Here is a 26,908-nt window from a genome sequence, read left to right as displayed (position 1 = left end):
ACTATACGCCCTCGCTCAAAGTCCGTCAACTGCACATACGGTTCACGTCCACGCTGTCGCGGCATGCTACTAGTGTTAAAGACAGCGATGGAGCTCCGTATGCCACGGCAAACTGGCTGACACTGACGGCGGCGGTGCACAAATGCTGCGCAGCTAGCGCCATTCGACGGCCAACACCGCGGTTCCTGGTGTGTCCGCTGTGCCGTGCGTGTGATCATTGCTTGTACAGCCCTCTCGCAGTGTCCGGAGCAAGTATGGTGGGTCTGACACACCGGTGTCAATGTGTTCTTTTTTCCATTTCCAGGAGTGTATATTACATATGTATTATAGATATAACTGTCAAACTGATTTCTTTGCTATGCTCTGAAAACATTTGACAGCAGAACTGTGAAACTTAAAGCAAATTATTTTATTTCCGTTTTTGTACCAAAAATGCCATTACCATCCACAAAAATTAAAGTTCGGTCTAGCCGTTCTCGAGTGATGGTCTTTAACAATTGTTTTTAATATCACATTTTCACACTTTTCCCTTGAATTTTCCAAAAATTTTCTTTCATACAAATCTTGTTCTGACAACAACGAACACAGAAAAAGTCAACCAAATCGGTCAAGCCATTCTCACGTGATTATCTTTCACATATGCTGCAATTGATTTTTATTTATATAGCTTGTTAATAAATATTGCTTGGATCAAAAAATTTACAGACTTAATTTTTTCATCTTCACGAACATGCAGGTACAAAATGCTTCTTTGTTCAGAAGTTCACAATGGCAAGGAATCGAACTCACGATATCCACATGGCAGGCAACTACTCTCCCACAGTGACCCATTGCCTGTCGAAGATGGCAGCCTTATTAAGGGCGCTTGGAAAACTTCGAAGTCGATTTCCTCGAGAATTTTTCAAAGTTGAATCATCCTGCTTTGTGTTATCGATATTTGACGTGTGAACATACGTGCCATAGCTGTGTAAAGATACAAAAATTCGATTGAAGTTTGGTCTCCATGTTAGACGAGAAGGTGCCTTGAGAAGAAGTACGAGAAAATCGAGGCGACCCTTAACGCTTCAGACTGCAGTGTCAGTAGCCCACAGACGCGAACTCCTTACAAACTAACGGCCGTGTACCGACTGATATGTTCAGGTGCCCTCGAAAGGCGTCAGCAATGTAACTAACTGTTGCGTAATGGTAACGTTCAGCCTAATATTATATTTTATCTGACGAAACATTGCTACATTGATCGACTTTGGTCGATTCGCAGAGCAGTTGTCGTTGGAGTTCTGAATATTTCTCATCAATTACAGCGAGATCCACTGCATGATGTCAAAACAGAAATATTAATGCAGTTACGGCAACGATACTTACTGAATAGATGATTCTTCATCAAACCGTAACTTACGACAGGTATGTGAGAAACATACCACAATTTTTTTCATCTTCAGCGAACGAGAATACTATGTCCACCCCTACTTGCCGTTTGCTTTTCCTCGGCGTGATGACATCTACCAGCAGAACAATGCACTGTGACGCAGCTCTCAGTGTATGTGCGTGGTTTGAAGAGCACCAGAATGAGTTTACCATATGCCCCTGGCCACCAAACTCTCCGGATTTAAACCTAATAGAGAATCGGTGGGACTAATTCGATCAGGCTGTTGTCAGCTGAGAAACCTACAACACAGCTCCACATGCCTGTCAGTACCTTTCAGATTCTCACTGACTTCGTTCCTGCACAGCCTGCCGCAATTCGCACTTTCAAAGATGGTTGTATTGTATTGTATGTTAACCGGGGACCTAGAAACGACGGAGTTGATCCGCCCCGCCGCAGCCGCAGTGGTCCATAACCCCACGACGACTACCGCAGTCCACTTCACCCCTCCGCCGCCCCTCACCGAACCCAGGGTTATTGTGGGGTTCGGCTCCCGGTGGACCCCCCCCGGGAATGTCTCACACCAGACGAGTGTAGCCCCTATGTTTGCGTGGTAGAGTAATGGTGGTGTACGCGTACGTAGAGAACTTGTTTGCGCAGCAATCGCCGACATAGTGTAACTGAGGCGGAATAAGGGGAACCAGCCCGCATTCGCCGAGGCAGATGGAAAACCGCCTAAAAACCATCCACAGACTGGCGGGTTCACCGGACCTCGACATAAATCCGCCGGGAGGATTCGTGTCGGGGACCAGGCGCTCCTTCCCGCCCGGATAGCCGTGCGATAGACCGCACGGCTAACCGGGCGGGCCTTCAAAAATGGTTACTCAGGCTTTTGACAGGTGATCACATAAAAGTGACTAGACAGTGTAATATTGAATAAAATTATATATTTCATTGTAGATAAATTCATTGTTTAGTTCGCTATTTTCAGACAAAAGTATGAGACAGTCACCCACTCGTCTTACAAGTTATACATGCTTAATGTCGACAGAGGACAAATAAATTGGAATATTGATATCCACGCGCCATTCTGCACACATGTGCATACTGAGATCCAACAGACAGTGCAATCCAATAGTGCAATCCAACAGCTGCCAGAACGGTTACCGCGAACGTTGGTATAATTTACATTTCCATTATTTTCCTTCAGTTATCTCTTATATTCACTTTTATGGAAAGTGTACTTTCTCGCCAACTACGGTAGTTGGAACTCTTTCCCGAGGGTCTGCCCCGGGCAAGACCGGCATGCTAAACCCCTACTGTGACCACTACCACTCACTTTTCACTTTTTCCTCCGTGATTTCAGTAAGTGAGCAACATCAGTGACACAACGGTGTCGGCACTTCAGCCTTGGTATTCGATACTTATATACACTCATAATGTGCGCGAGTACACAACTAATACCGCTGAGTAAAGCATCATACATCCCTTATGAATGCAAGGGCACACACCGTCAATATGTCTGCGACTGTATTACTAGCAGAGATCAGAAACGCAACGAGTAGGAGACGAATGTTCGGGGTTGCATACATCAGAGATCAGGGCGACGCTTTTACATGAGTGCTATATTGGCATCTTTCCTTCCTGATACTGTCTCACAAATATGACGAGCGTGAGAACGGTGGCGCTACGTGAATACAACCATATAAAAATACGCATACACATATACGAGGGCAGTTCAATAAGTAATGCAACACATTTTTTTTCTGAAACAGTGTTGTGTAGCTAAAAGATTGGGGAATAACCTGGTGTATTTCAATCCTGAATAAAACAATCCCTATTTTTCAACGTAATCTCCATTCAATGCTACGGCCTTTCGCCACCTTGAAATGAGGGCCTGTATGCCTGCACGGTACCATTCCACTGGTCGATGTCGGAGCCAACGTCGTACTGCATCAATAACTTCTTCATCATCCGCGTAGTGCCTCCCACGGATTGCGTCCTTCATTGGGCCAAACATGTGGAAATCCGACGGTGCGAGATCGGGGCTGTAGGGTGCATGAGGAAGAACAGTCCACTGAAGTTTTGTGAGCTCCTCTCGGGTGCGAAGACTTGTGTGAGGTCTTGCGTTGTCATGAAGAAGGAGAAGTTCGTTCAGATTTTTGTGCCTACGAACACGCTGAAGTCGTTTCTTCAATTTCTGAAGATTAGCACAATACACTTCAGAGTTGATCGTTTGACCATGGGGAAGGACATCGAACAGAATAACCCCTTCAGCGTCCCAGAAGACTGTAACCATGACTTTACCGGCTGAGGGTATGGCTTTAAACTTTTTCTTGGTAGGGGAGTGGGTGTGGCGCCACTCCATTGATTGCCGTTTTGTTTCAGGTTCGAAGTGATGAACCCATGTTTCATCGCCTGTAACAATCTTTGACAAGAAATTGTCACCCTCAGCCACATGACGAGCAAGCAATTCCGCACAGATGGTTCTCCTTTGCTCTTTATGGTGTTCGGTTAGACAACGAGGGACCCAGCGGGAACAAACCTTTGAATATCCCAACTGGTGAACAATTGTGACAGCACTACCAACAGAGATGTCAAGTTGAGCACTGAGTTGTTTGATGGTGATCCGTCGATCATCTCGAACGAGTGTGTTCGCACGCTCCGCCATTGCAGGAGTCACAGCTGTGCACGGCCGGCCCGCACGCGGGAGATCAGACAGTCTTGCTTGACCTTGCGGCGATGACGACACACGATTTGCCCAACGACTGACTGTGCTTTTGTCCACTGCCAGATCACCGTAGACATTCTGCAAGCGCCTATGAATATCTGAGATGCCCTGGTTTTCTGCCAAAAGAATCTCGATCACTGCCCGTTGTTTGCAACGCACATCCGTTACAGACACCATTTTAACATCTCCGTACAGCGCTGCCACCTGTCGGAAGTCAATGAAACTATACGAGACGAAGCTGGAATGTTTGAAAATATTCCACAAGAAATTTCCGGTTTTTTCAACCAAAATTGGCCGAGAAAAAAAATGTGTTGCATTACTTATTGAACTGCCCTCGTATATACATGTATGTACATACAAATTCATACTGACACACATACATTCCAATACATACAGACATACATACATATGCAGAGTGTTTCAGAAGTGCTCGTCAATAATTCACTCATGGTATGTACAGCGTAATTCCTCAAGAGAGTTGACCTCGGTACCGTAGATCAGGCGTTTGACATAACACCACACACAGAAATCCATGGAATTTAAATCCGGAGCCCTTGGAGGTATCGCACACGCCCTCCTCTAACTATCCAGTATTGGCCATACGCCCGAGTTAGAAGCTGGCGTATTCGTCAATGAAAATGTGCTGGAGCACCGTCATGCATGAACCACATGTTCAGGCGTCGGTTCAGCGGGACATCATCATGTACATCTGGAAGTACAGTCTGCAGAAACAGCATGTCTGCTGTCCAGTTAGTCTCTGTGGTAGGAAATGTGGTCCAATTATGTGGTCTCCGAGCAGTCCACCCAAGACGTTCAACGAATAACGCTGCTGATGTCGTGGCACATGTGTTGCATTAGGATTGACATCGACCCAAATGTGACAGTCATGGTAGTTAGAAATACCGTCACCGGTAAATCGAGCCTCATACGTGAACAGAAGACTGCTTACGATCAGGGGATTCAGGGTACACTGTTGTTGCACTTGTTGGCAGAAATTCTCTCTAGGAGAGAAGTCTGCATTGTTGAGGGCTTGCGCTCGCTGAAGATGATATGACTAGAGTACTTGCCGATGTAAAATCCACCACACACTGCTATGACTCGGGACACGCTGTTGGGCAGCAGTCCACCTTGTTGAAGTACTCGGACGTTCGTGTTCAACGCATAACACTGTTTCCTCAACATCGGGTGGATGGTCGACCTTCTCGTACATGGTCTGTGAAACTCCCGGTTTCTCTAAGGGGCTGATGAAAGCGGGTAAATTTACTCCTGTCGGGCTGCCTGCGGAGAGCAAAAGTTTTTTCACACAATCCTGTAGCTTCAAGGTCACTGCCATTCGCTTTGCCACGCATGAAGTGCATGTCAGCGCACTCTTCATTGGTGTAACCTGTGTCCACGGTACCTTCAATTTCGCAACTGATTGGAAGGCCCATATGGCACAGTGCGCGGAGGGGGAAAGGAAAGTAGTTGCTCATGCGTAAACAAACCTTGAGATTAGAACGGAAACACAGCGGTATCCAGAGGCGTTTACAGTTGGTTTTCAACTCAAATTAATGCGATACCTCGGCAACGGTTGATTTTCGCACCCATGTTTATTGAAGCTTTTTATCTACTTTTGACCTGTGCTTTCCTTCTGTGAATTACTGAGTGCCACTTCTGAAACACCCTGTATATACACATATACTGCGCTACACAATTAAAGGATCACTTCTCTGAAACCCTCGTAATTTTCTCCCATTGTGACCTGAAAGTTTGAAATTTGGCTCAAAAATCACAACTACTCACCTCTCTAATGGTGAAAAAGCGTGGCGCCCTGTGGCGCTATTGCTAGCATCTGAAAAAAGTACGAGAGGCGTTGAGAAAGTAATGCAACACTTTTTTTTTCGTCCGCTTTTGGTTTAAAAAAATGTAATTTTGTTTGTGACATCCTTAACCAGTCCTGCATCATGTCATACATTTCCAGTAAATTCTAGTAAATAGCAGCGTTACAACTAGTCTGCAAAGTGGTGTCTGTACGGAGATGTGTTCCTAGCAAGCAACAGTTACAGAATTACTTTTGACGGAAAACCATAACACCACAACTGTTCACGGGCATCTACAGAATGTCCACGGATACCGGGCACTGAAAAAAGAGCATAGTAAGCCATTAGGCTAACCGTCTGTCGTCAACAAGATAGGGAGAAAGAAATTTGTTCTTCCAACAGCAGGTCGACCGCACACGGTTGTGACACGTGCATGCTGTCACGTGCGGATACTCGAATTGGGGGTGTCGACGAATGACAATTAAGGAGCTCAGTACTCAAATTGGCATGTCTGTTGGCAGTGCTGACATGTTTGCCAACCAGAACTTGGCTGAGATGCACCAGTATAGTGGAACCAACACGGTATTCGGGTCTCGCTTTAAGATGGCTTCAGACTTAAAACTGAACGGAGACTAGGGATACATTTAAAAATAGGAGCGCCGGCTGTTGTGGACGAGCGGTTCTAGGCGCTTCAATGCGGAACCGCGCTGCTACTACGGTCCCAGATTCGAATCCTGCCTCGGGCATGGATGTGTGTTCTGTCCTTAGGTTAGTTAGGTTTAAGTAGTTCTAAGTTCTAGGCGACTGATAACCTTAGATGTTGAGTCCCATAGTGCTCAGAGCCATTTGAACCATTTAAAAAAAAATGTTCGAATGTGTGTGAAATCTTATGAGACTTAACTGCTAAGGTCATCAGTCTCTAAGCTTACACACTACTTAACCTAAATTATCCTAAGGACAAACACATACACCCACGCTCGTGGGAGGACTCGAACCTCCGCCGGCACCAGCCGCACGGTCCACGACTGCAGCGCCTTAGATATGATCAAGTTTTCCTTGAGACGAATGAGTCCCAATATTATTTACGACAATGACGGAAACTGAAGAAATGAATTAAAATTTGTGCCCCAGCCTGGACTTGAACCCAGGTTTCTTTTCTTACTAGGCGGGTGTGTTAGCCATTGCATCACCACAGCAGTTTAAGTAACACATCTGCATTTACTTATTTATTTTTTTTATTTTTTTGCGGGAATGACAGGCATAGCTTTAGGCCAGGTGCAGACAATGCGGGCAGGGTTCAGAATCCGAGACCTGGCCGCTATGCTTCCCCTCCCCCCCCCCCCCCCCACGCCTGTAACTATGCTGGTCGCTCACATGGACTTGGATCTAGGGTGGCTTTCTTATTTCAAGTAATTTTATTTTTTCACTTTTATTTTGATTTTTTTTCTTAAATTTTTCCTTCATTTTTGTTATTTGCGTTACGAAAAGAAAAGGTTATGGAAAAAACTCCACAATTTTGGGACACAAAGGGAAACAAATTTTTTCTCTAGGAAGAACACAATGAGAGAAGGCTCCACCGAAAAAAAAGGCTAGACAGTTCCTTGGCGAATAGGGACAAGGTGCAACGCATTTACATATAAAGCACGATAACATGGAAGCCTCTGCCACTTACAATGAGCATTCACCATGTATTGGCGAAAAATAAGGGGGTCACACGCAGATACATAGTGGGTGTAGTTTCCGAGCAAGCATGCCTTCGAATTAGTCTTGTTCTGAAGAAAAAAAGTCTGGACACAGAAGAAATTCAACCGGAAAAGCAGCTTCGGCTGATCGGGTAAGGAAAGCCAGTTGTCAGCGAGACAGTTGAGGCTACTTCCATCAGGAGAATACAAAGACTAAACACTGTTTCCCACGATATCAATGGCGCGGCCATTTCACCTGGCGAGAGGGATAATGGTGCTCCCCAACGAGAAAGCAATGATCTAGTGATAAGACGTGTACTGATAAAATGTCAGCTCCCAGAAAACTCATTATAATATAAAAAAATTGTTCAAATGGTTCTGAGCACTATGGGACTTAACATCTGTGGTGATCAGTCCCCTAGAACTTAGAACTACCTAAACCTAACTAACCTAAGGACATCACACACATCCATGCCCGAGGCAGGATTCGAACCTGCGACCGTAGCGGTCGCGCGGTTCCAGACTGACGCGCCTAGAACCGTTCGGCCACATCGGCCTGCTATAATATAAAATTCACGTGCCGTAATGTAGAGTTGATCCGGCCAACATAGGCAAGAGGAATCAGATTGGTTGGTCTAAGACACGTAAATAAGCGATATGTAATAAAACGAGTTGCTCGACTACTTGTTAAAACGGTACGCCGTTGATATTAGGAAGTCCCAACCCTGCAAGGGGACTGGGACTTGCAACAACTTCATGCCGAAGTGAAAAACATGACTTTTCCAAAGGAAAGGACCGAACATTTGCGTCAATTTGAGCGCCATCGTCGAGGGTAGCGGGTATATTTGTGCAACATAATGCATTTTGCTGTAAATGCAAGAGTCCTAGATCCGTGCTTTGTAAAGACGACGTCCATGTTCACAATGGCACCTAAAATTCGATTCGTCACCTCCCGCCAGTTGAGTGGAGCCATTTTCATTGTACAGAGATCCACGGTAATTCCCAAGGATTTGTCGCGAGCAACAACGGCTGCTCATGGAATGACAATGTGTTGAAAACCCAGCAATGGTAATAGGGTACATTCGTGTTCATTAAGAGAGAAAACAAAAGGATTACAATAAGTATTTGAACAAGGATATGTTATCGACGTGGCGTAGCAATATCATAACATCATCCGCTTACCGTCGTACCGAGAAGGTTTCTCCTAAAATCTTCCAGCCATTTAAATGAGCAGCAATACGGCGAAACAGAAGTTCCAAGAACAAGACAAAAAGTGACACGGAGATGGGGCTCCCCTGCGGTAAGCACCGTCGGATGGTGATCTGGGGAGTAAGTTGTCCATTCACTACGACGGAAGTGTGAATACAAGTAAAAAGATTGGAAAATGTCTGACACGCAGTATGATTGAGACCGATCGCCTTGAGCACCTGCATCAAGAAACCGTGACCGGCTAAGTCAAATGCCTTATTAAAATAAGTAAAAAGCAAGACTCTAGAGACAGAAGTCGCTGCAGCCACCGAGACAACGTCGCGAGATTGGACTACTGTAGTCAGAATCGTGCGCCCAGGCACACAGCTTTGGTGGACAGTAAGAATTTCCTCTAGCAGTATCGACAAACGGTTAGTAACCACCCGGGTGGCAATCGAAATTAAGTAGTGTGATCGGGGGGAATTTATCAGTGTCTTGACGTCCGGTTGTCTTCAGAATTAGAACGATTTTACCGATCTTGAAGGCGTCAGGAATCAACTCCCTCCCTCCCCTCCCGTATCACCTCATTTACCAGTGACATTTCTTTATTTTTTATTTATTTTTTTACAGTCTACTGACTGGTTTGATGCGGCCCTCCACGAATTCCTTTCCTGTGCTAACCTCTTCATCTCAGAGTAGCACTTGCAACCTACGTCCTCAATTATTTGCTTGACGTATTCCAATCTCTGTCTCCAGTTTTTGCCCTCCACAGCTCCCTCCACTACCATGGAAGTCATTCCCTCATGTCTTAGCAGATGTCCTATCATCCTGTCCCTTCTCCTTATCAGTGTTTTCCACATATTCCTTTCCTCTCCGATTCTGCGTACAACCTCCTCATTCCTTACCTTATCAGCCCACCTAATTTTCAACATTCGTCTATAGCACCACATCTCAAATGCTTCGATTCTCTTCTGTTCCGGTTTTCCCACAGTCCATGTTTCACTACCATACAATGCTGTACTCCAGACGTACATCCTCAGAAATTTCTCCCTCAAATTAAGGCCGGTATTTGATATTAGTAGACTTCTCTTGGCCAGAAATGCCTTTTTTGCCATAGCGAGTCTGCTTTTGATGTCCTCCTTGCTCCGTCCGTCATTGGTTATTTTACTGCCTAGGTAGCAGAATTCCTTAACTTCATTGACTTCGTGACCATCAATCCTGATGTTAAGTTTCTCGCTGTTCCCATTTCTACTACTTCTCATTACCTTCGTCTTTCTCCGATTTACTCTCAAACCATATTGTGTACTCATTAGACTGTTCATTCCGTTCAGCAGATCATTTAATTCTTCTTCACTTTCACTCAGAATAGCAATGTCATCAGCGAATCGTATCATTGGTATCCTTTCACCTTGTATTTTAATTCCACTCCTGAACCTTTCTTTTATTTCCATCATTGCTTCCTCGATGTACAGATTGAAGAGTAGGGGCGAAAGGCTACAGCCTTGTCTTACACCCTTCGTAACACGAGCACTTCGTTCTTGATCGTCCACTCTTATTATTCCCTCTTGGTTGTCGTACATATTGTATATGACCCGTCTGTCCCTATAGCTTACCCCTACTTTTTTCAGAATCTCGAACAACTTGCACCATTTTATATTGTCGAACGCTTTTCCCAGGTCGACAAATCCTATGAAAGTGTCTTGATTTTTCTTTAGCCTTGCTTCCATTATTAGCCGTAACGTCAGAATTGTCTCTCTCGTCCCTTTACTTTTCCTAAAGCCAAACTGATCGTCACCTAGCGCATTCTCTATTTTATTTTCCATTCTTCTGTATATTATTCTTGTAAGCAGCTTCGATGCATGAGCTGTTAAGCTGTTTGTGCGATAATTCTCGCACTTTTCAGCTCTTGCCGTCTTCGGAATTGTGTGGATGATGCTTTTCCGAAAGTCAGATGGTATATCGCCAGACTCATATATTCTACACACCAACGTGAATAGTCGTTTTGTTGCCACTTCCCCCAATGATTTTAGAAATTCTGAAGGAATGTTATCTATCCCTTCTGCCTTATTTGACCGTAAGTCCTCCAAAGCTCTTTTAAATTCCGATTCTAATACTGGATCCCCTATCTCTTCTAAATCGACTCCTGTTTCTTCTTCTATCACATCAGACAAATCTTCACCCTCAAAGAGGCTTTCAATGTATTCTTTCCACCTATCTGCTCTCTCCTCTGCATTTAACAGTGGAATTCCCGTTGCACTCTTAATGTTACCACCGTTGCTTTTAATGTCACCAAAGGTTGTTTTGACTTTCCTGTATGCTGAGTCTGTCCTGCCGACAATCATATCTTTTTCGATGTCTTCACATTTTTCCTGCAGCCATTTCGTCTTAGCTTCCCTGCACTTCCTACTTATTTCATTCCTCAGCGACTTGTATTTCTGTATTCCTGATTTTCCCGGAACATTTGTACTTCCTGACATATAAGAGGCCAAAAATGTACTTAAAATTCCTTAGGAATAACATCGAGTCCCGGAGATTTTTGCAATGGTGAATGAACAATAAAGCGATATATATCATTGCAAGTAAAGCCATTAGAAAGTCATCATTTAATGCGGGAGTAACCACGCAATCGAGGAGAGGAGTATACCCATCAGGGATGACAGTATCAGTAGCAGAGTCATCATAAAGGTCGGTAAAGTAACTTAGATCGCTGTGGAAATGTCACGTTGGGATGTGAGTATGTGAGCATCGGTGTAAGGGACATGATTCATGCTCGTTTACGACGCGTCCACAACCGGATAAGGTGATGTAAAGAGGTCAGTTCTCCCTGTGGGAAGAAGCGGGATTTCGATCGCACCCTGAGTCATTTTAATTGTTGCCTCTTTAACTGTAGAAGTTTTGCCTTAACATGGCGGACATCCCTTATCCGCAAACGAGCTTGTCTGGCACCGCCATAAAGTTGATGCAAGACGGAGTAATTAAATTCCTGAGTCCGACGGAGATCTCTTGCAGTCTCAGCGCCGTAGCTTATTAACGCTTTCCGGAGCAGAGGTTTGGCATGCCCTGACCACGATTTCATAAGAGAAGGAGAACGGTCCTGCGAACGCAAGCTACGGGCCGAAACCTCTCTAACGATAATCTCGAGGGAAGGATCCTTCAAGAGGGATGTGTTCAGCATTCAGGGGAGGCGATACAGTTTTACTGGTTGCGGTTCGTGGTTTTAAAGTTACAGCTATGGCACAATGATCAGTGAAACAAGCGGGTATCACGTCTATCGGTAACAGCTGTCCACATGAAATGTCGTGAAGACGAAAGTGATCGAGTCGGCTCCTGGAAGTAGCTGCAAAATTCGTATACCTGACGAGAGTAGTATTTTGACAGATTCACGCATCTCTAATTTTTGAAGAACGCAGCAAGTCGTCTAGTTCCTTGTGATTTAAAATTAGGGTTCTGATCCACAGGTCACAAGGCACAATTGAAATCTCCATCTAACAGAAGTTCCTGCGGAGTTTGGCGAAATAAATAAACTATATTCTGTTTATAAAGAAACACGTCATCTGTGGATCGACCAGATCCTGAAGGGTTATAAACAATAATTAAAGTAAGGTCACAAAAAGTGCAGTCTATTCTTCGGCCGTTATCAAGAACTTCGAAATCAATCAGGAGTATTCCCTCTCTGTAAGATAACGCAGGAACCACATTAAAGGAGGTAGAAAAACCAGGAACAGAAAAATTTTCAAATAACACTTCTTAAAAATACCACGTCCGCACCTGAATCGTAAATAAATTGTTGCAGCGCCGCAAGTCTAACCTCGGAACTTCCGTTCACATTCGAGGTACGAAAGGTACAGGCCTGCATGCACTGATCATCAAAACTATGGTGTTGATTACTTGCAAATGACGGTTAACAGTTCATGTCAACGGATGAATTTGAAAGTAAAGAGGTGTTCCCTCTGTTCCCCCATCTTTCTGTTTTTCATGCCGCGCGCTCGAGTTGAAAATGTTGTCTGTTGCGGCTGTGCAGGAAGGCGATGATAATGTTCGGTGTGTGCGGCGCTCAACTGCGCTGTCATCAGCGCCCGTACAAAATCCCCTGACACAGTCAAATCTAGCCACTGTCACGATTGATAATGATGGAATGATGAGGACAACACAAACTCCCAGTCCGCGGGCGGAGAAAATCCCCAATCCGGCTGGGAATCGAACCCGGGACCCCGGGGCATAGTAAGGGGGGGGGGGGGCGGCGGCTCTGCTGAAATTCATTATCAGGTGTATCAGGTACAGAGGATACATCCCACTCTTCCACTGGTGGGCAGTGCGGCTATTTGGAATCAGCGGAAAAGGAAACTGACGGTAGTCTTTTACCGTCCGCAAATGTGCCGCTGGCGCACTTGGGCCGATCTGGCTCTGATCAGCAGCAGCTTGTAGCATGCTTTGTCCATCCGCGGGCGCAGAAAGGGTGGTAACGCCTTACATACTCAGGGATGTCTGCCAAGTCCGTATATACAGTACGGAGTGATACATGCTCGTTTTCGACGCGTCCGCAACCGGATGTGATATCCTACGCGAGCCTAAGAGCGGAAATACGCTAGGACCATCACGGAACGGGAAGCCTTGCCACTCAGAAACGTGGTTAGGCACAATTGGCTGTCACTTGGGGAACCAGATCCGCTAAAGCTAGCTTTTAACGTCGTTCATAAGTGGATTTGAAGACCGTGACAAGACGCGAGCAATTTGTACCGAAGTATCCACTCTCATTACATATAAAACAGGTCCCTTCTTGTTCTGTGTATATTATATGTACCCAGTAACCACCCACCTGGAAATAAGAGGGAATATTCCGTTTGATCACCATGTCCACAGATCGAACTCCGCTATCAACTTGTACAAGATGTTGAGCGGATCAGCATTCCCGCCGTATACTCCGTATATCCCCAAACGGAAGCAGGACGGTCTTGAGGAGACTGTCATCAACTTAGAAGGTTAAACACCGTAACATTCGTATATTCTACCTCCTCGTTCGGCAGAATAGCTATGCTATTAGTGCATCGCGATGAGTGACAAGGACTTATTGTCCGTGCCACAAAAGGAATCTGTCAACCTGAACGTAACATAAAACACATACGTTTCGGAACCGAAGTAAGCCGAGCGAAACAGTTCTGAAATGACCTTGATCGTATCTACAAGCCAATAGAGAATTTCTAACGAACTCGGCTGCACCTGAGGCGTGGACATGTCAAAACTTAAACGGACAGTACCTGTGCATGGAATGTTCCTGGGAGCCATGGAGGGCATGACGGCGCAAGACAATGCCGCGTCAGAATGGAATGACCGTGACATGACGCGAGCAGTTTGTACCGAAGTATCCACTCTCATTACATATAAAACAAGTCCCTTCTTGTTCTGTGTATATTATATGTACCCAGTAACCACCCACCTGGAAATAAGAGGGAATATTCCGTTTGATGACCATGTGATCTCTAGACGCCGAGAGACAAACAACGATGTGACACTCACGACTCACGCGACACTGAGGATAAACAAAGAAGCTCTCGCAATGCGACAATAGAGGCGGGGACGGGGGGAACCTTCCCGCCCGGCGTGAGAAATGGTAATGATTAGCCTGTGTGGATCACGCTAGTCCATTGCTCTCCCTAACACAAACATCAGTTCACTCCTTCAGCTTATTTTCCCCTTTCTTAAATCGTCACAGTTGCCGAGGATCTCCGGTACTGGAATAGAGTCTACTGGATCCTACACGACTGCTGTCGTTCTGAATGGAAATTTCCAATTCTGTTGACAATCTTGGTACGTCGTGGGGTGGTATCGATACATGACACCACAGGGTCAATAGACGAACTACTGGGAAACAAAACTGTGTATCCAAATCGTAAATAAAACTATCCATGGACTCGCGTTCGGTAGGTGGACGGTTCAATCCCGCGTCCGGCAGTTCTGATTTAGGTTTTCCGTGATTTTCCTAAATCGCTCCAGGCAAATGCCGGGATGGTTCCTTTGAAAGGGCACGGCTGACGTCCTTCCCCAACCTTACCTAATCCGATGAGACCGATGACCTCGCTGTTTGGTCTCTTCCCACCAAACAACCCAACCCAAAACCCGCCAGCATTAAGAAATATGTGTTGCATTTTTTGTTGGGTAGTTTTCATAGTAATTAGTAACTTACGTAATCAGTGTTACAGTGTTATGAAATAGTGATAACAGTAATGGTCTTTTAAAAATAATTTAGTTTCGTGATCGAAACACAATCGGAAACTATTATTTTTACCCCTCAGAAAATGTAAATTTACTGTTCAGAGCGTAATGACCCCCAAAGTGGGAACTACTTCCCTACTGATCCCTGTGGCGCAACCCAGCTTATCTGTTGGACTCTGAAGGCTAGAGCTGGATCGGCGTGTGGGCTGGTGACAGGAAAGACCGGACGCTGATGAAGGTGGACCTGCAGCTGCTGGACACGGAAGAGTGTTCGGAGAAGCTGCATCGCCACCTGCGCGAGAACATCCACATCTGCACGTACACCATCGACAAGGACGCCTGCCAGGGGGACTCGGGCGCCGCGCTCATTTGCCACGGGGTCCAGGTGAGTCAGCGTCGCGGGCACAGCCGCCGTGCGAGGCCCACGAGGAAGACAGGCCGCGGCGCGTACGTCACGAAGGTAGTCCTGAACTATCTCGCTCACTAAGCTCAGCATCCAAAATGCGTTTCTAAACCTACACTACGGGTCATTAAAATTGGTACACCAAGAAGAAATGCATTGGAGAATATATTATACGCAATTTGGGTGCATAGATCCTGACAAATCAGTACCCGTAACAACCACCTCTGGCCGGAATAACGGCCGTGATACGCCGGGGCATTGAGTCAAACAGAGCTTGGATGGCGTGTACAGGTAGAGCTGCCCATGCAGCTTCAACACGATACCACAGATCATCAAGACTAGTGACTGGCGTATTGTGACGAGCCAGTTGCTCGGCCACCATTAACCAGACGTTTTCAATTGGTGAGAGATCTGGAGAATGTGCTGGCCAGGGTAGCAGTCGAACATTTTCTGTATCCAGAAAGGCCCGTACAGGACCTCCACCATGCGGTCGTGCATTATCCTGCTAAAATGTAGGGTTTCGCAGGGATCGAATGAAGGGTAGAGCCACGGGTCGTAACACATCTGAAATCTAACGTCCACTGTTCAAAGTGCCGTCATTGCGAACAAGAAGTGACAGACGTGTAACCAATGGCACCCCACACCATCACGCCGGGTGATACGCCAGTATAGCGATGACGAATACACACATCCAATGTGCGTTCACCGCGATGTCGCCAAGCACGGATGCGATCATCATGATGCTGTAAACAGAATCTGGATTCATCCGAAAAAATGACGTTTTGCCAATCGTGCACCCAGGTTCGTCGTTGAGTACACCATGGGAGGCGCTCCGGTCTGTGATGCAGCGTCAAGGGTAACCGCAGCCACGGTCTCCGACCTGATAGTCCATGCTGCTGCAAAAGTCGTGCAACTGCTCGTGCAGATGGTTGTTATCTTGCAAACGTCACCATCTGTTGACACAAGGATCGAGACGTGACTGCACGATCCGTTACAGCCATGCGGATAAGATGCCTGTCATCTCGACTGCTTGTGATACGAGGCCGTTGGGTTCCAGCACGGCGTTCCGTATTACCCTCCTGAACCCACCGATTCCATATTCTGCTAACAGTCATTGGACCTCGAACAACGCGAGCAGCAATGTCGCGATACGATAAACCGGAATCGCGATAGACTAGAATCTGACCTTTACAAAGTCGTAAACGTGATGGTAAGCATTTCTCCTCCTTACACGAGGCGTCACAACAACGTTTCACCAGGCAACGCCGGTCAACTGCTGTTTGTGCATGAGAAATCGGTTGGAAACTTTGCTCATGTCAGCACGTTGTAGGTGTCGCCACCAGCGCCAACCTCGTGTGAATGCTCTGAAAAGCTAACCATTTTCATATCACAGCATTTTCTTCCTGTCGGTTAAATTTCGCGTCTGCAGCACGTCATCTTCGTGGTGAAGCAATTTTAATGGCCAGTAGTGTATTAACTCGCAGCTGGGCATGTAAGTACTTACTAGAATTGCATCTTCCACAGGAATTTGCTATTATGAAATCTTACTGATTAACAGTACCACAGAAAAATTTAATTTAAGATCAGTACTCGATATAAATGGTATAAAGGCTTGTTTACCACATTTAGTCTTTTCTGCTTAAAAGTACTCATTACATGCTGGAAATGGTGCCTTATGCAACTGACAATCATTTTAGCATGATTTTATTTTATTGTACGCCAGTACAGCCGTAACAAATCATAAGTAGACCCACGGACTTCTCATCATTGTAGGACTAATAACAGTAAGATTCCATAATAGCAGATTCTTGTAGAAGATTCAGTTTTCATTTGTACGGACACGCCTAGTTAAGAGTTGACAGGTGTAAAAACGTAGTTTTTTGCTGCATTGAGCGAGCGAACGAGCGCAGGGCTACCTTCGTGACGTACGCGCCGCGGCCTGTCTTTCTCGTTGGCCCTCGCCGTGTTGGCTAGTGTCCCGTGGCGTGCACAGCTCCACATCACACGGTACTCCCTCCCACCTTCACACAGGCAACACAGTTCATACAAAGCACTGCCGTCCCTATAACGCATTATCTTCTTCAACTCTGAAAATGCCTATGCCGAATTGAATGTTGAATAGAATATCAATAATTCATAAGACCTTCTAGCAAATTCAACGCTTGTCTTACACTAACGGGCGAGTCTAATGTGCAAATTTAATCCTGAATGTGTTACATATGATGCCGATGATCTCTAAAGAAGAAGTCCTCATTGAGCAAGGGAAGAGCTAGGAAACGAAGCACCACGAAAGAATTATCCGAATGGGGCGGAATTCGGTAGATGTGGTGTACATGTTCAGACAAACAAGTGATTAAAATTTCAGAAAAAAGGATGGTTTATTTTAGAGAAACAACTTCAAAAATTGAAAAAGTCAATAACACATTTGCTCATGTCTGGTTCTAATACGATCAGTTCCAGTCATTCCACCAGGAAGGAGGTACACGGCTCGTGTTGTCTGTAGTTCAACCATGCCAAGACGTTGAATACCGCAGTTCGATCGCGTCCGCATTATGTGCGGAGGAACCCTGACAGCGACGCCACCATGTTGAATAATGATTTTCGTGCAGCCACTGGACGTCGTGTTACGATTCAAACTGTGTGTAATATGCTGCATGATGCGCAACTTCAGTCCCGACGTCCATGACGAGGTCCATCTTTACAACCACGACACCATGCAGCACGGTACAGTTTTGCCCAACAACGTGTCAAATGGACCACTCAGGACTGGCATCACGATTTCTTCACCGAAGAGTGTAGAAAATACCTTCAACCAGACAATCGTCGGAGACATATTTGGAGGCAACCCGGTCAGGCTGAATGCCTTAGACACACTGCCCAGCGAGTGCAGCAAAGTGAAGGTTCCCTGATGTTTTGGGGTGGCATTGTGTGGGGCCGACGTACGCCGCTGGTGATCATGGAAGGCGCCGTAACAGCTGTATGACACGTGACAGCCATCCTCCTACCCATAGTGCAACCATATCGACAGCATACTGGCGAGGAATTCGTCTTCATGGACGACAATTCGCGCCCCCATCATGCACATCTTGTGAATGACTTCCTTCAGGATAACGACATCGCTCGGATAGAGTGGCAGCCTGTTCTCCAGACATGAATCCTATCGAACAAGGCTGGTATAGATTGAAAAAGGGCTGTTTATGGACGACGTGACCCACAAACCACTCTGAGGGATCTACGCCGAATCGCCGTTGAGGAGTGGAACAATCTGGACCAACAGTGCCTTGATGAACTTGTGGATAGCATGCCACGACGAATACAGCCAAGTGTCAATGCAAGAGGACGTGCTACTGGGTATTAGAGGTACCGGTGTGTACACCAATGTGGACCGCGACGTCTGAAGGTCTCGCTGTATTGTGGTACAACATGCAATGTGCGGTTTTCATGAGAAATAAAAAGGGCGGAAATGATGTTTATGTTGCTCTCTATTACAGTTTTCTGTACAGGTTCCAAAACTCTCGGAAACGACGTGATGCAAAACATTTTTTGATGTGTGTACACAGAGTTATTCGGCTTTGCATTGACTGATAGAGTTATATAGCCAAATTGTGTCCTATTGGCGTGTTGAATTGTTCTTGCCCATATACTCCAAATGTTCTCAACTGCAGAACGATCAGCCATCTTCACTGGCAAGGGTAGTGTTTAACAAACACGACGAAATGTAGTAGAAACTCTTCCCCCATGCGGGTGGGAACTATCTTGCTGAAATGTAAGTGTAGGATTCCTTAAAGGCCAACAGAACGGGGCGTAGAAAATCGTCGACGTACCTCTTGCTGTAAGGGTGCGCAGATGACGACAAAAAGGGTCTCGCTATGAAATAAAATGGCACACCAGACCATCACTCCTTTTTGTCGGGCCATAAACCAGCGACAGACTGGTTGATATCCCACCACTGTCTGGGGCATCTCCAGGAGCGCCTTCGCTCAGTTCTAAGCGGGACTCATCACTCAATCCATTTCTACTCCATTGAAAGAGATTCCAGACCGAATGTTTTTGTTCAGAGGTCAACCCCTTTCCTGTGAGCTGGCTATTAATGAATGGTCCTTGTGGACACTGAAAGTCCAGTTGCAAGTTGGATCGATCATGATGATGATGAATCCATGGTTTTGAGTGCCTTTCTGACGACTGCCCGGTCATCTCGTTCTGTGATCTCTCTAGGTCGACTGCATCCTTCTTGACACTGTGTCGGACTATGGTTCACCCATCCCTGGTTACATCGTCAACAATAACATTCCTCCTACGAGTATGCAAATGTCGAGCGATTGGCAGATAGTCCAACCGACGTCTTTGAGCTCAACTATACATCGTGTACGAATATCAGTTTGTGATCAATTTGCATAATTCCTTCGTGGTGTGTCATTTTTTGTCCTAGAGTGTATACACGAATGAAGGCATCTTGTTCAGTCTTAATTGAGATTTATTTTCCTTCAGGTACTGCTCGATTTTCAGTTGGGTATTTGCCCAAAATAATCCTCAAATGAAACAAAGTCACATTTTTCAACTCAACAGGACATTATATAAGATTTCACAATCGTACACGCAACAACACTGAATAGTCACTACGTGGCACAACCCTAACAATACAGACTGAAGAGGCCAACAACTGAGCACTGATGAGCATTTAAAAGACAAATGACATACATCATCCGCACTGAACATCTAAGAAATCTAAGAACAAACTGAAATAACTGTCTTGATGTTGAAGTGTTCAGTCAATATTTATAGCTTTTGGATGCCCGCCAGAATATTCTGGGTACCTCTGGTCTTTTACTTGCTTCCGGTTTTCAAATAAGTATAAACTTTGACAAAATTATAGTTTTTTTGTGTGGAAAATCAGAGAAGTATAACAATAGATGTTTTAAATAAGATGTAATGTCCCAGAATGCGGTCGCAGGTTCGAATCCTGCCTCGGGCATGGATGTGTGTGACGTCCTTAGGTTAGTTAGGTTTAAGTAGTTCTAAGTTCTAGGGAACTGATGACCACAGGTGTTAAGTCCCATAGTGCTCAGAGCCATTTGAACTATTTGAACAAACACTTCCGCGAGCCATGAGATACGCAGCCAAGAGTTGCACTCACTCCACAAGATGGTAACTCAGGCTAGTTGTAGTCTAACGAGTTACTAGTGACAATATTGCTGAAACCACCTGACGTCCGATGCACCAAATGCAACGATGGAACAATACGCCAAAGCCGGAACCGGCGGTCTGCACTACATCCCCAGAATAATGTGTTTAGAACGAGAAAGGAATCATTACCACCAGAGTAGAAGAACCACACACCGGCCTACAATCAAGAAAGCTGTCAAAACTACAGGCCTTACCAGACAGCAGCGGTAAGGCGAGGAAACGTACACTGCCGTTACATACACAAACCGCCAGGGCAGGTAACTGGGGCGTTAGCGGCCACCAGGCAAGAAAAATTACCGCTGGTTGAACTTAACAAACGTAACAAATTGAACGCAGTAAATAGTAATAAGAAGATTCGAGGGAAACTAATCAGATCCATCTTCCCCAAGCACTCCACTCACTGCTCTTCGCCTCGGCGACACTACGAACAGCAACACCAACTCAAGTCACAGGAGAATCGCGAGATGTCACAATGGTGGAGGTTTGTCTACTTGGGTTGAGATGGAATCATCTTAAAGGTTGCTGTATCCAGTTTAAAACGAGGTCATACACCCTCGTGACGACAGCCCTTCGATCCTACATTCCACGCGTGCTGCCAGCGGTCCGGCGTGTTCTGGCGCTGCGCGGACCTGGCTCCTCCTGAGTCCCCAAACGAACTGGCCCACTCACACGACCCGGAAAAACAACGACGTCGCCCCAAAGATAGGGCAATAGTTACTACATATCGATAACCGCCGCTGCTGCCGCTAGCGGACAAGCAACGCTTGTGAAACCGAGTGGCGCCAGTCAACACAAGAAGAAGACAAACAACCGCAACCATGCCAACTAATCGATACGTCTGGCCTCGAGCAGAGGGAGGAAACCTGCAAATAGCACCAACGCGAGCCGCAGTAGGGCTCGGTTTATGGCGGGCGGAAGCAAAGTGTTACATGGGTGTCCTGGAGACACCATCCACATCTGCTACTGGATGTATTTGCAAAGTTATATTATTACACTCCTGGAAATTGAAATAAGAACACCGTGAATTCATTGTCCCAGGAAGGGGAAACTTTATTGACACATTCCTGGGGTCAGATACATCACATGATCACACTGACAGAACCACAGGCACATAGACACACGCAACAGAGCATGCACAATGTCGGCACTAGTACAGTGTATATCCACCTTTCGCAGCAATGCAGGCTGCTATTCTCCCATGGAGACGATCGTAGAGATGCTGGATGTAGTCCTGTGGAACGGCTTGCCATGCCATTTCCACCTGGCGCCTCAGTTGGACCAGCGTCCGTGCTGGATGTGCAGACCGCGCGAGACGACGCTTCATCCAGTCCCAAACATGCTCAATGGGGGACAGATCCGGAGATCTTGCTGGCCAGGGTAGTTGACTTACACCTTCTAGAGCACGTTGGGTGGCACGGGATACATGCGGACGTGCATTGTCCTGTTGGAACAGCAAGTTCCCTTGCCGGTCTAGGAATGGTAGAACGATGGGTTCGATGACGGTTTGGATGTACCGTGCACTATTCAGTGTCCCCTCGACGATCACCAGTGGTGTACGGCCAGTGTAGGAGATCGCTCCCCACACCATGATGCCGGGTGTTGGCCCTGTGTGCCTCGGTCGTATGCAGTCCTGATTGTGGCGCTCACCTGCACGGCGCCAAACACGCATACGACCATCATTGGCACCAAGGCAGAAGCGACTCTCATCGCTGAAGACGACACGTCTCCATTCGTCCCTCCATTCACGCCTGTCGCGACACCACTGGAGGCGGGCTGCACGATGTTGGGGCGTGAGCGGAAGACGGCCTAACGGTGTGCGGGACCGTAGCCCAGCTTCATGGAGACGGTTGCGAATGGTCCTCGCCGATACCCCAGGAGCAACAGTGTCCCTAATTTGCTGGGAAGTGGCGATGCGGTCCCCTACGGCACTGCGTAGGATCCTACGGTCTTGGCGTGCATCCGTGCATCCGTGCGTCGCTGCGGTCCGGTCCCAGGTCGACGGGCACGTGCACCTTCCGCCGACCACTGGCGACAACATCGATGTACTGTGGAGACCTCACGCCCCACGTGTTGAGCAATTCGGCGGTACGTCCACCCGGCCTCCCGCATGCCCACTATACGCCCTCGCTCAAAGTCCGTCAACTGCACATACGGTTCACGTCCACGCTGTCGCGGCATGCTACCAGTGTTAAAGACTGCGATGGAGTTCCGTATGCCACGGCAAACTGGCTGACACTGACGGCGGCGGTGCACAAATGCTGCGCAGCTAGCGCCATTCGACGGCCAACACCGCGGTTCCTGGTGTGTCCGCTGTGCCGTGCGTGTGATCATTGCTTGTACAGCCCTCTCGCAGTGTCCGGAGCAAGTATGGTGGGTCTGACACACCGGTGTCAATGTGTTCTTTTTTCCATTTCCAGGAGTGTATATGGCAAAGAATTCAAGAAATACGTCTTAATAAACACTGAGATACGTAAAAAAGTAACTTTTGCTTAAAACGGAGAGCAAGTTACCCAGACTAGATTGTTGGTGTGTCTGACTAGACTAGAAAACATTATTGTGGCGCTGTACTCCTTCTTGTGTGTGTCTTCTCATGGGTGCATCGGTCTTGTGGATGAAAATACGCGACCGCATCGAACAGCGCAGGTGGAGGGGCCTATGGGAACGGGAAGATATTCGGCAAATCGACTGGTCTATCCGTCATCCCGACTCAAATCCCATCGTGCATCTGTTGAATACGTTGGGGAAAGATATATTGCAGCCAGTCCGCATGCAGTAACAACCACCAAAAAGTTTTCTATCGCGCTAGTGGAGGAATGATATGCCCTTCACAACAACCTCTTACGAAGCTTGTGGCCAACATCGGAGTGCCTTGTATAGCATGCATTGCCATCTGTCGTGACCATGAAACAAGTTCCGCGTTTTCTTATGTCCAGGGGATCATCATCAATCACGGTGACTTCACTGTAATTGTTGTCTTTGAATAAAACTGAACTATCTGCTTGCTCAGAGTGTACTTCTTTCAGTTAACTTCTGTACTATACTGTAGCGGTTGTATATGTGGTTCCTATTCTTTTGGACAGGTCCAAAGATGGTTGGTGGGTTGATTTGGGGAAGGGGATCAAACAGTGAGTCATCGGTCCCATCGGATTAAGGAAGGATGGGCGAGTAAGTCGGCCATGCCCTTTCAAAGGAACCAACCCGAAATTTTCCGGAAGTGATTTAGGGAAATCACGGAAAATTTAAATCGGGATGACCGGTCGTTGATTTGAACCGTCGACCTCCCGAATGCGAGTCCGGTGAGTTAACCACTGTGCTATCTCGCTCGGTATATGTCCAAAATAACAGTCACCACGTATGCATAATCGAGGTGATCATGGTCAATGATCCCTTCAGTACAGATGCACGCCAAGCTCGAACTCTTTCTAAAGTCGGGGAGATGCCACGAGAATTGAGGCTAATCAGCATGGGCACTACATCATTAATGTGTGGTGTAATTGAGAATTTGGGTCTGATGGGAGGCTAACTAGGGTAGTCTGTACAGTTGCTATGACCGGTGTGCCCAGATGGTGTGGTGATCAGCGCACCTGCCTAGTAAGCAGGAGACCTGGGTTCGAATACCAGTCTAGCACCAATTTTCAGCTTGTCCCATTGATATAAATCAACGATAAATCATTTTCACTGGCAGCTAATGTCTTTAATTCCTCTGTCTTGCAGCAGGTCTTTCCATGTATGGTCCACGTTTCATGGAATTACGCTACTTCGTAGTTAAAGATCATGGGAAATTACTTTTGTTCTTAGATTTTGCACACCAGTGGACTAAGCGGCTAACTCAGTTTGTGGTGCACGCTGCCAGGTGCAAATTGCCTGTGTGACGGCTGCCAGGGGCACTAAAAATTTACTTTTCAGTTTTTAATATACTTGTTGACCGAATTCAAATACTTTAAATGCCTCTTGGTCGCAGTCTGACTGGGAATTTCAGTCTGTAACTGCTCGTCATTCCGCGAAGTTTGAACGTTTCCTTGGCTCAGTGTCTAATTCTGATTTTAATTCTCGACGTTCTGTGATTAATCTCACGGAGAAAACGTTTGTCTGCGCTGGGGAAAGGTTTTAATTTCGCACTGACGCCTAAGAGTTTGCCAGTCGTTGATTTTATTAGTTCTATTGAACAGGCTGTTTATAAACTACCTTCCGAGGCTGCGGAAGAGGTTGGGAGGGAAGCTTGTCGTGTGTTGACTGGGGGCCGTCCACCAAAGTGTAACATTACGGCAGCTGATGCGGCTGCTTTACGTTCAACCAGAATGGATCCTGATATTGTTATTTTACCTGCGGACAAGGGAAAGGCCACGATTTTGTTGAACAAGCACGATTACATTCAAAAGATGCAGTGTCTACTTTGTGATTCGGCGTATCGCAAAATAGGTGCTGACCCTACTAAGAGTGTTGAGAGAAAGACTAATAACCTCCTGAAGAAAAGTTCTTTGTCACAGGAGACTATCAAGAGTCTTAATTCTTACTGTGCTGTACCACCTAGATTATATGGCCTCCCTAAGGGGCGGCCGGTGTGGCCGAGCGGTTCTAGGCGCTACAGTGTGGAACCGCGCGACCGCTACAGTCGCAGGTTCGAATCCTGTATCGGGCGTGGATGTGGGTGATATCCTTAGGTTAGTTAGGTTTAAGTAGTTGTAGGGGACTGATGACCTCAGAAGTTAAGTCCCATAGTGCTCAGAGCCATTTTTTTGCCTCCCTAAGGTCCATAAAGAGGCTGTCCCTTTGAGACGTATTGTTTGTAATATTGGTGCTCCGACATATCGTGTAGCTAAACATCTTGTTAGTTTGTTGAGCCCACTAGTAGGTAGGTGTGAACACCACATTAAGGACTCTGCAGATTTCTTACGTCGATTCGAGGGATTGCGTTTGGATGACTCTGATATTTTAGTCAGTTTTGATGTGGTTTCTCTTTTCACTCGCGTTCCTTTCTCTGATTCGTTGCAACTAATTAAGGTTAAGTTTGGTGTCGAGTTAACAAATTTGTTACGACCTGTGCTGACTTCCACTTACTTTTTATTCAATGGTCAGTACTGCGAACAGACTGATGGAGTTACAATGGGAAGCCCGTTGTCACCTATTGTGGCCAATTTGTTTATGGAGGACTTTGAGGAACGTGCATTGGAGTCAGCGACCTTGAAACCTCGTGTTTTTTTCAGATATGTAAACATTACTTTTGTTGTTTGGCCTCATGGTAGTGAGAATTTAAACCGGTTTTTGGAACACCTGAATTGAATCCACCCGAATATTCAGTTCACTATGGAGGTAGAAAAAAATGGATGCCTTCCCTTCCTTGATGTGTTGGTCAGAAGGAAGACTGATGGTACGTTGGGACATTCTGTTTATGGGAAGGCTACTCACACTGACTTGTATCTGTGAGCTGATAGATGTCACCATCGAGCTCAGCGTGAAGGAGTACTTCGTACCTTGGTTCACAGGGCCCACGTTATCTCAGACGCTGAAAGTTTGGCAGCTGAGCTATCATATCTCGGAGTCACCTTTCGTCAGAATGGTTATAGTGAGAGGCAGATCGAACGTGCGTTGCGCTATCAGCCTTCTGTGCAACGGGTGAGTGACGATAGCAACGAAGTGGCACCCAAGCCTACGGTCTTTTTGCCTTACGCAGGAAGCATTTCCAACAGGTTTGGCCGTATTTTGCGGAAATATGATATTAAATGTGTTTTTCGACCACCTTCTAAAATTAAGGCCCTGTTGGCGTTCGTAAAAGATGATCTTGGTTTGCGTAAGGCTGGTGTCTATCGTATTCCTTGCAGTTGTGGCATGTCATATATTGGTCAGACAATCAGGACTGTGGAAGACCGGTGTATTGAACATAAGTGTCACACACGCTTACAATAGCCGAGCAAATCCGCTATTGTAGAACATTGCCTTGACACCGGTCATCCTATGGAATACAACACGGAGAGTCTGGCTTCCACGTCCAGCTATTGGGATAGTGTTATTAAGGAAGTTGTTGAAATCAAAATATCAAGCAGCCTTATAAACAGAGATGGTGGATTTTCTTTAAATGCTGCTTGGAATCCGGCTCTGTCTCTCATCAAAAAACAGAGGGACAGAATTAGAGCTACCTCACCTGCTGATTAATAGTCATTATCGATATTTCTGATGTTGATTATCTATGGTTGTGTGTTGACTCTGCGGTTACTTGTTCTGTGTGTGGTATTTTCTTTGTTTCTCCTCTGTGAACCGAGGTATTAAATTCCCTTGGACACTGCTTCCCCCTTGCAGTTGTGCCATGACAATGGCAGGGTGTGCTCCGATCGAAATATCGGCAGTGGTCCA

The 26,908-nt window shown here is 46.2% G+C and overlaps 1 protein-coding gene across 1 annotated transcript in view; it reads left to right on the top strand.

The window, feature by feature from the left end:
- LOC126101387 (transmembrane protease serine 9-like) overlaps nt 1-26,908 on the top strand; it is a 63,281-nt gene that overhangs the window by 20,883 nt on the left and 15,490 nt on the right. The window contains exon 3 of the mRNA XM_049912052.1: nt 15,190-15,358. Coding sequence (XP_049768009.1) covers nt 15,190-15,358 — 169 coding nt within the window. The remainder of the gene's footprint in view (nt 1-15,189; nt 15,359-26,908) is intronic.

Source organism: Schistocerca cancellata, chromosome 9, assembly GCF_023864275.1.
Source record: "Schistocerca cancellata isolate TAMUIC-IGC-003103 chromosome 9, iqSchCanc2.1, whole genome shotgun sequence".
Taxonomy (NCBI): Eukaryota; Metazoa; Arthropoda; class Insecta; order Orthoptera; family Acrididae; genus Schistocerca; species Schistocerca cancellata.
The sequence above is the reverse complement of the archived record's forward strand: the minus strand, read 5'-3'. Positions and strand labels throughout refer to the sequence as shown.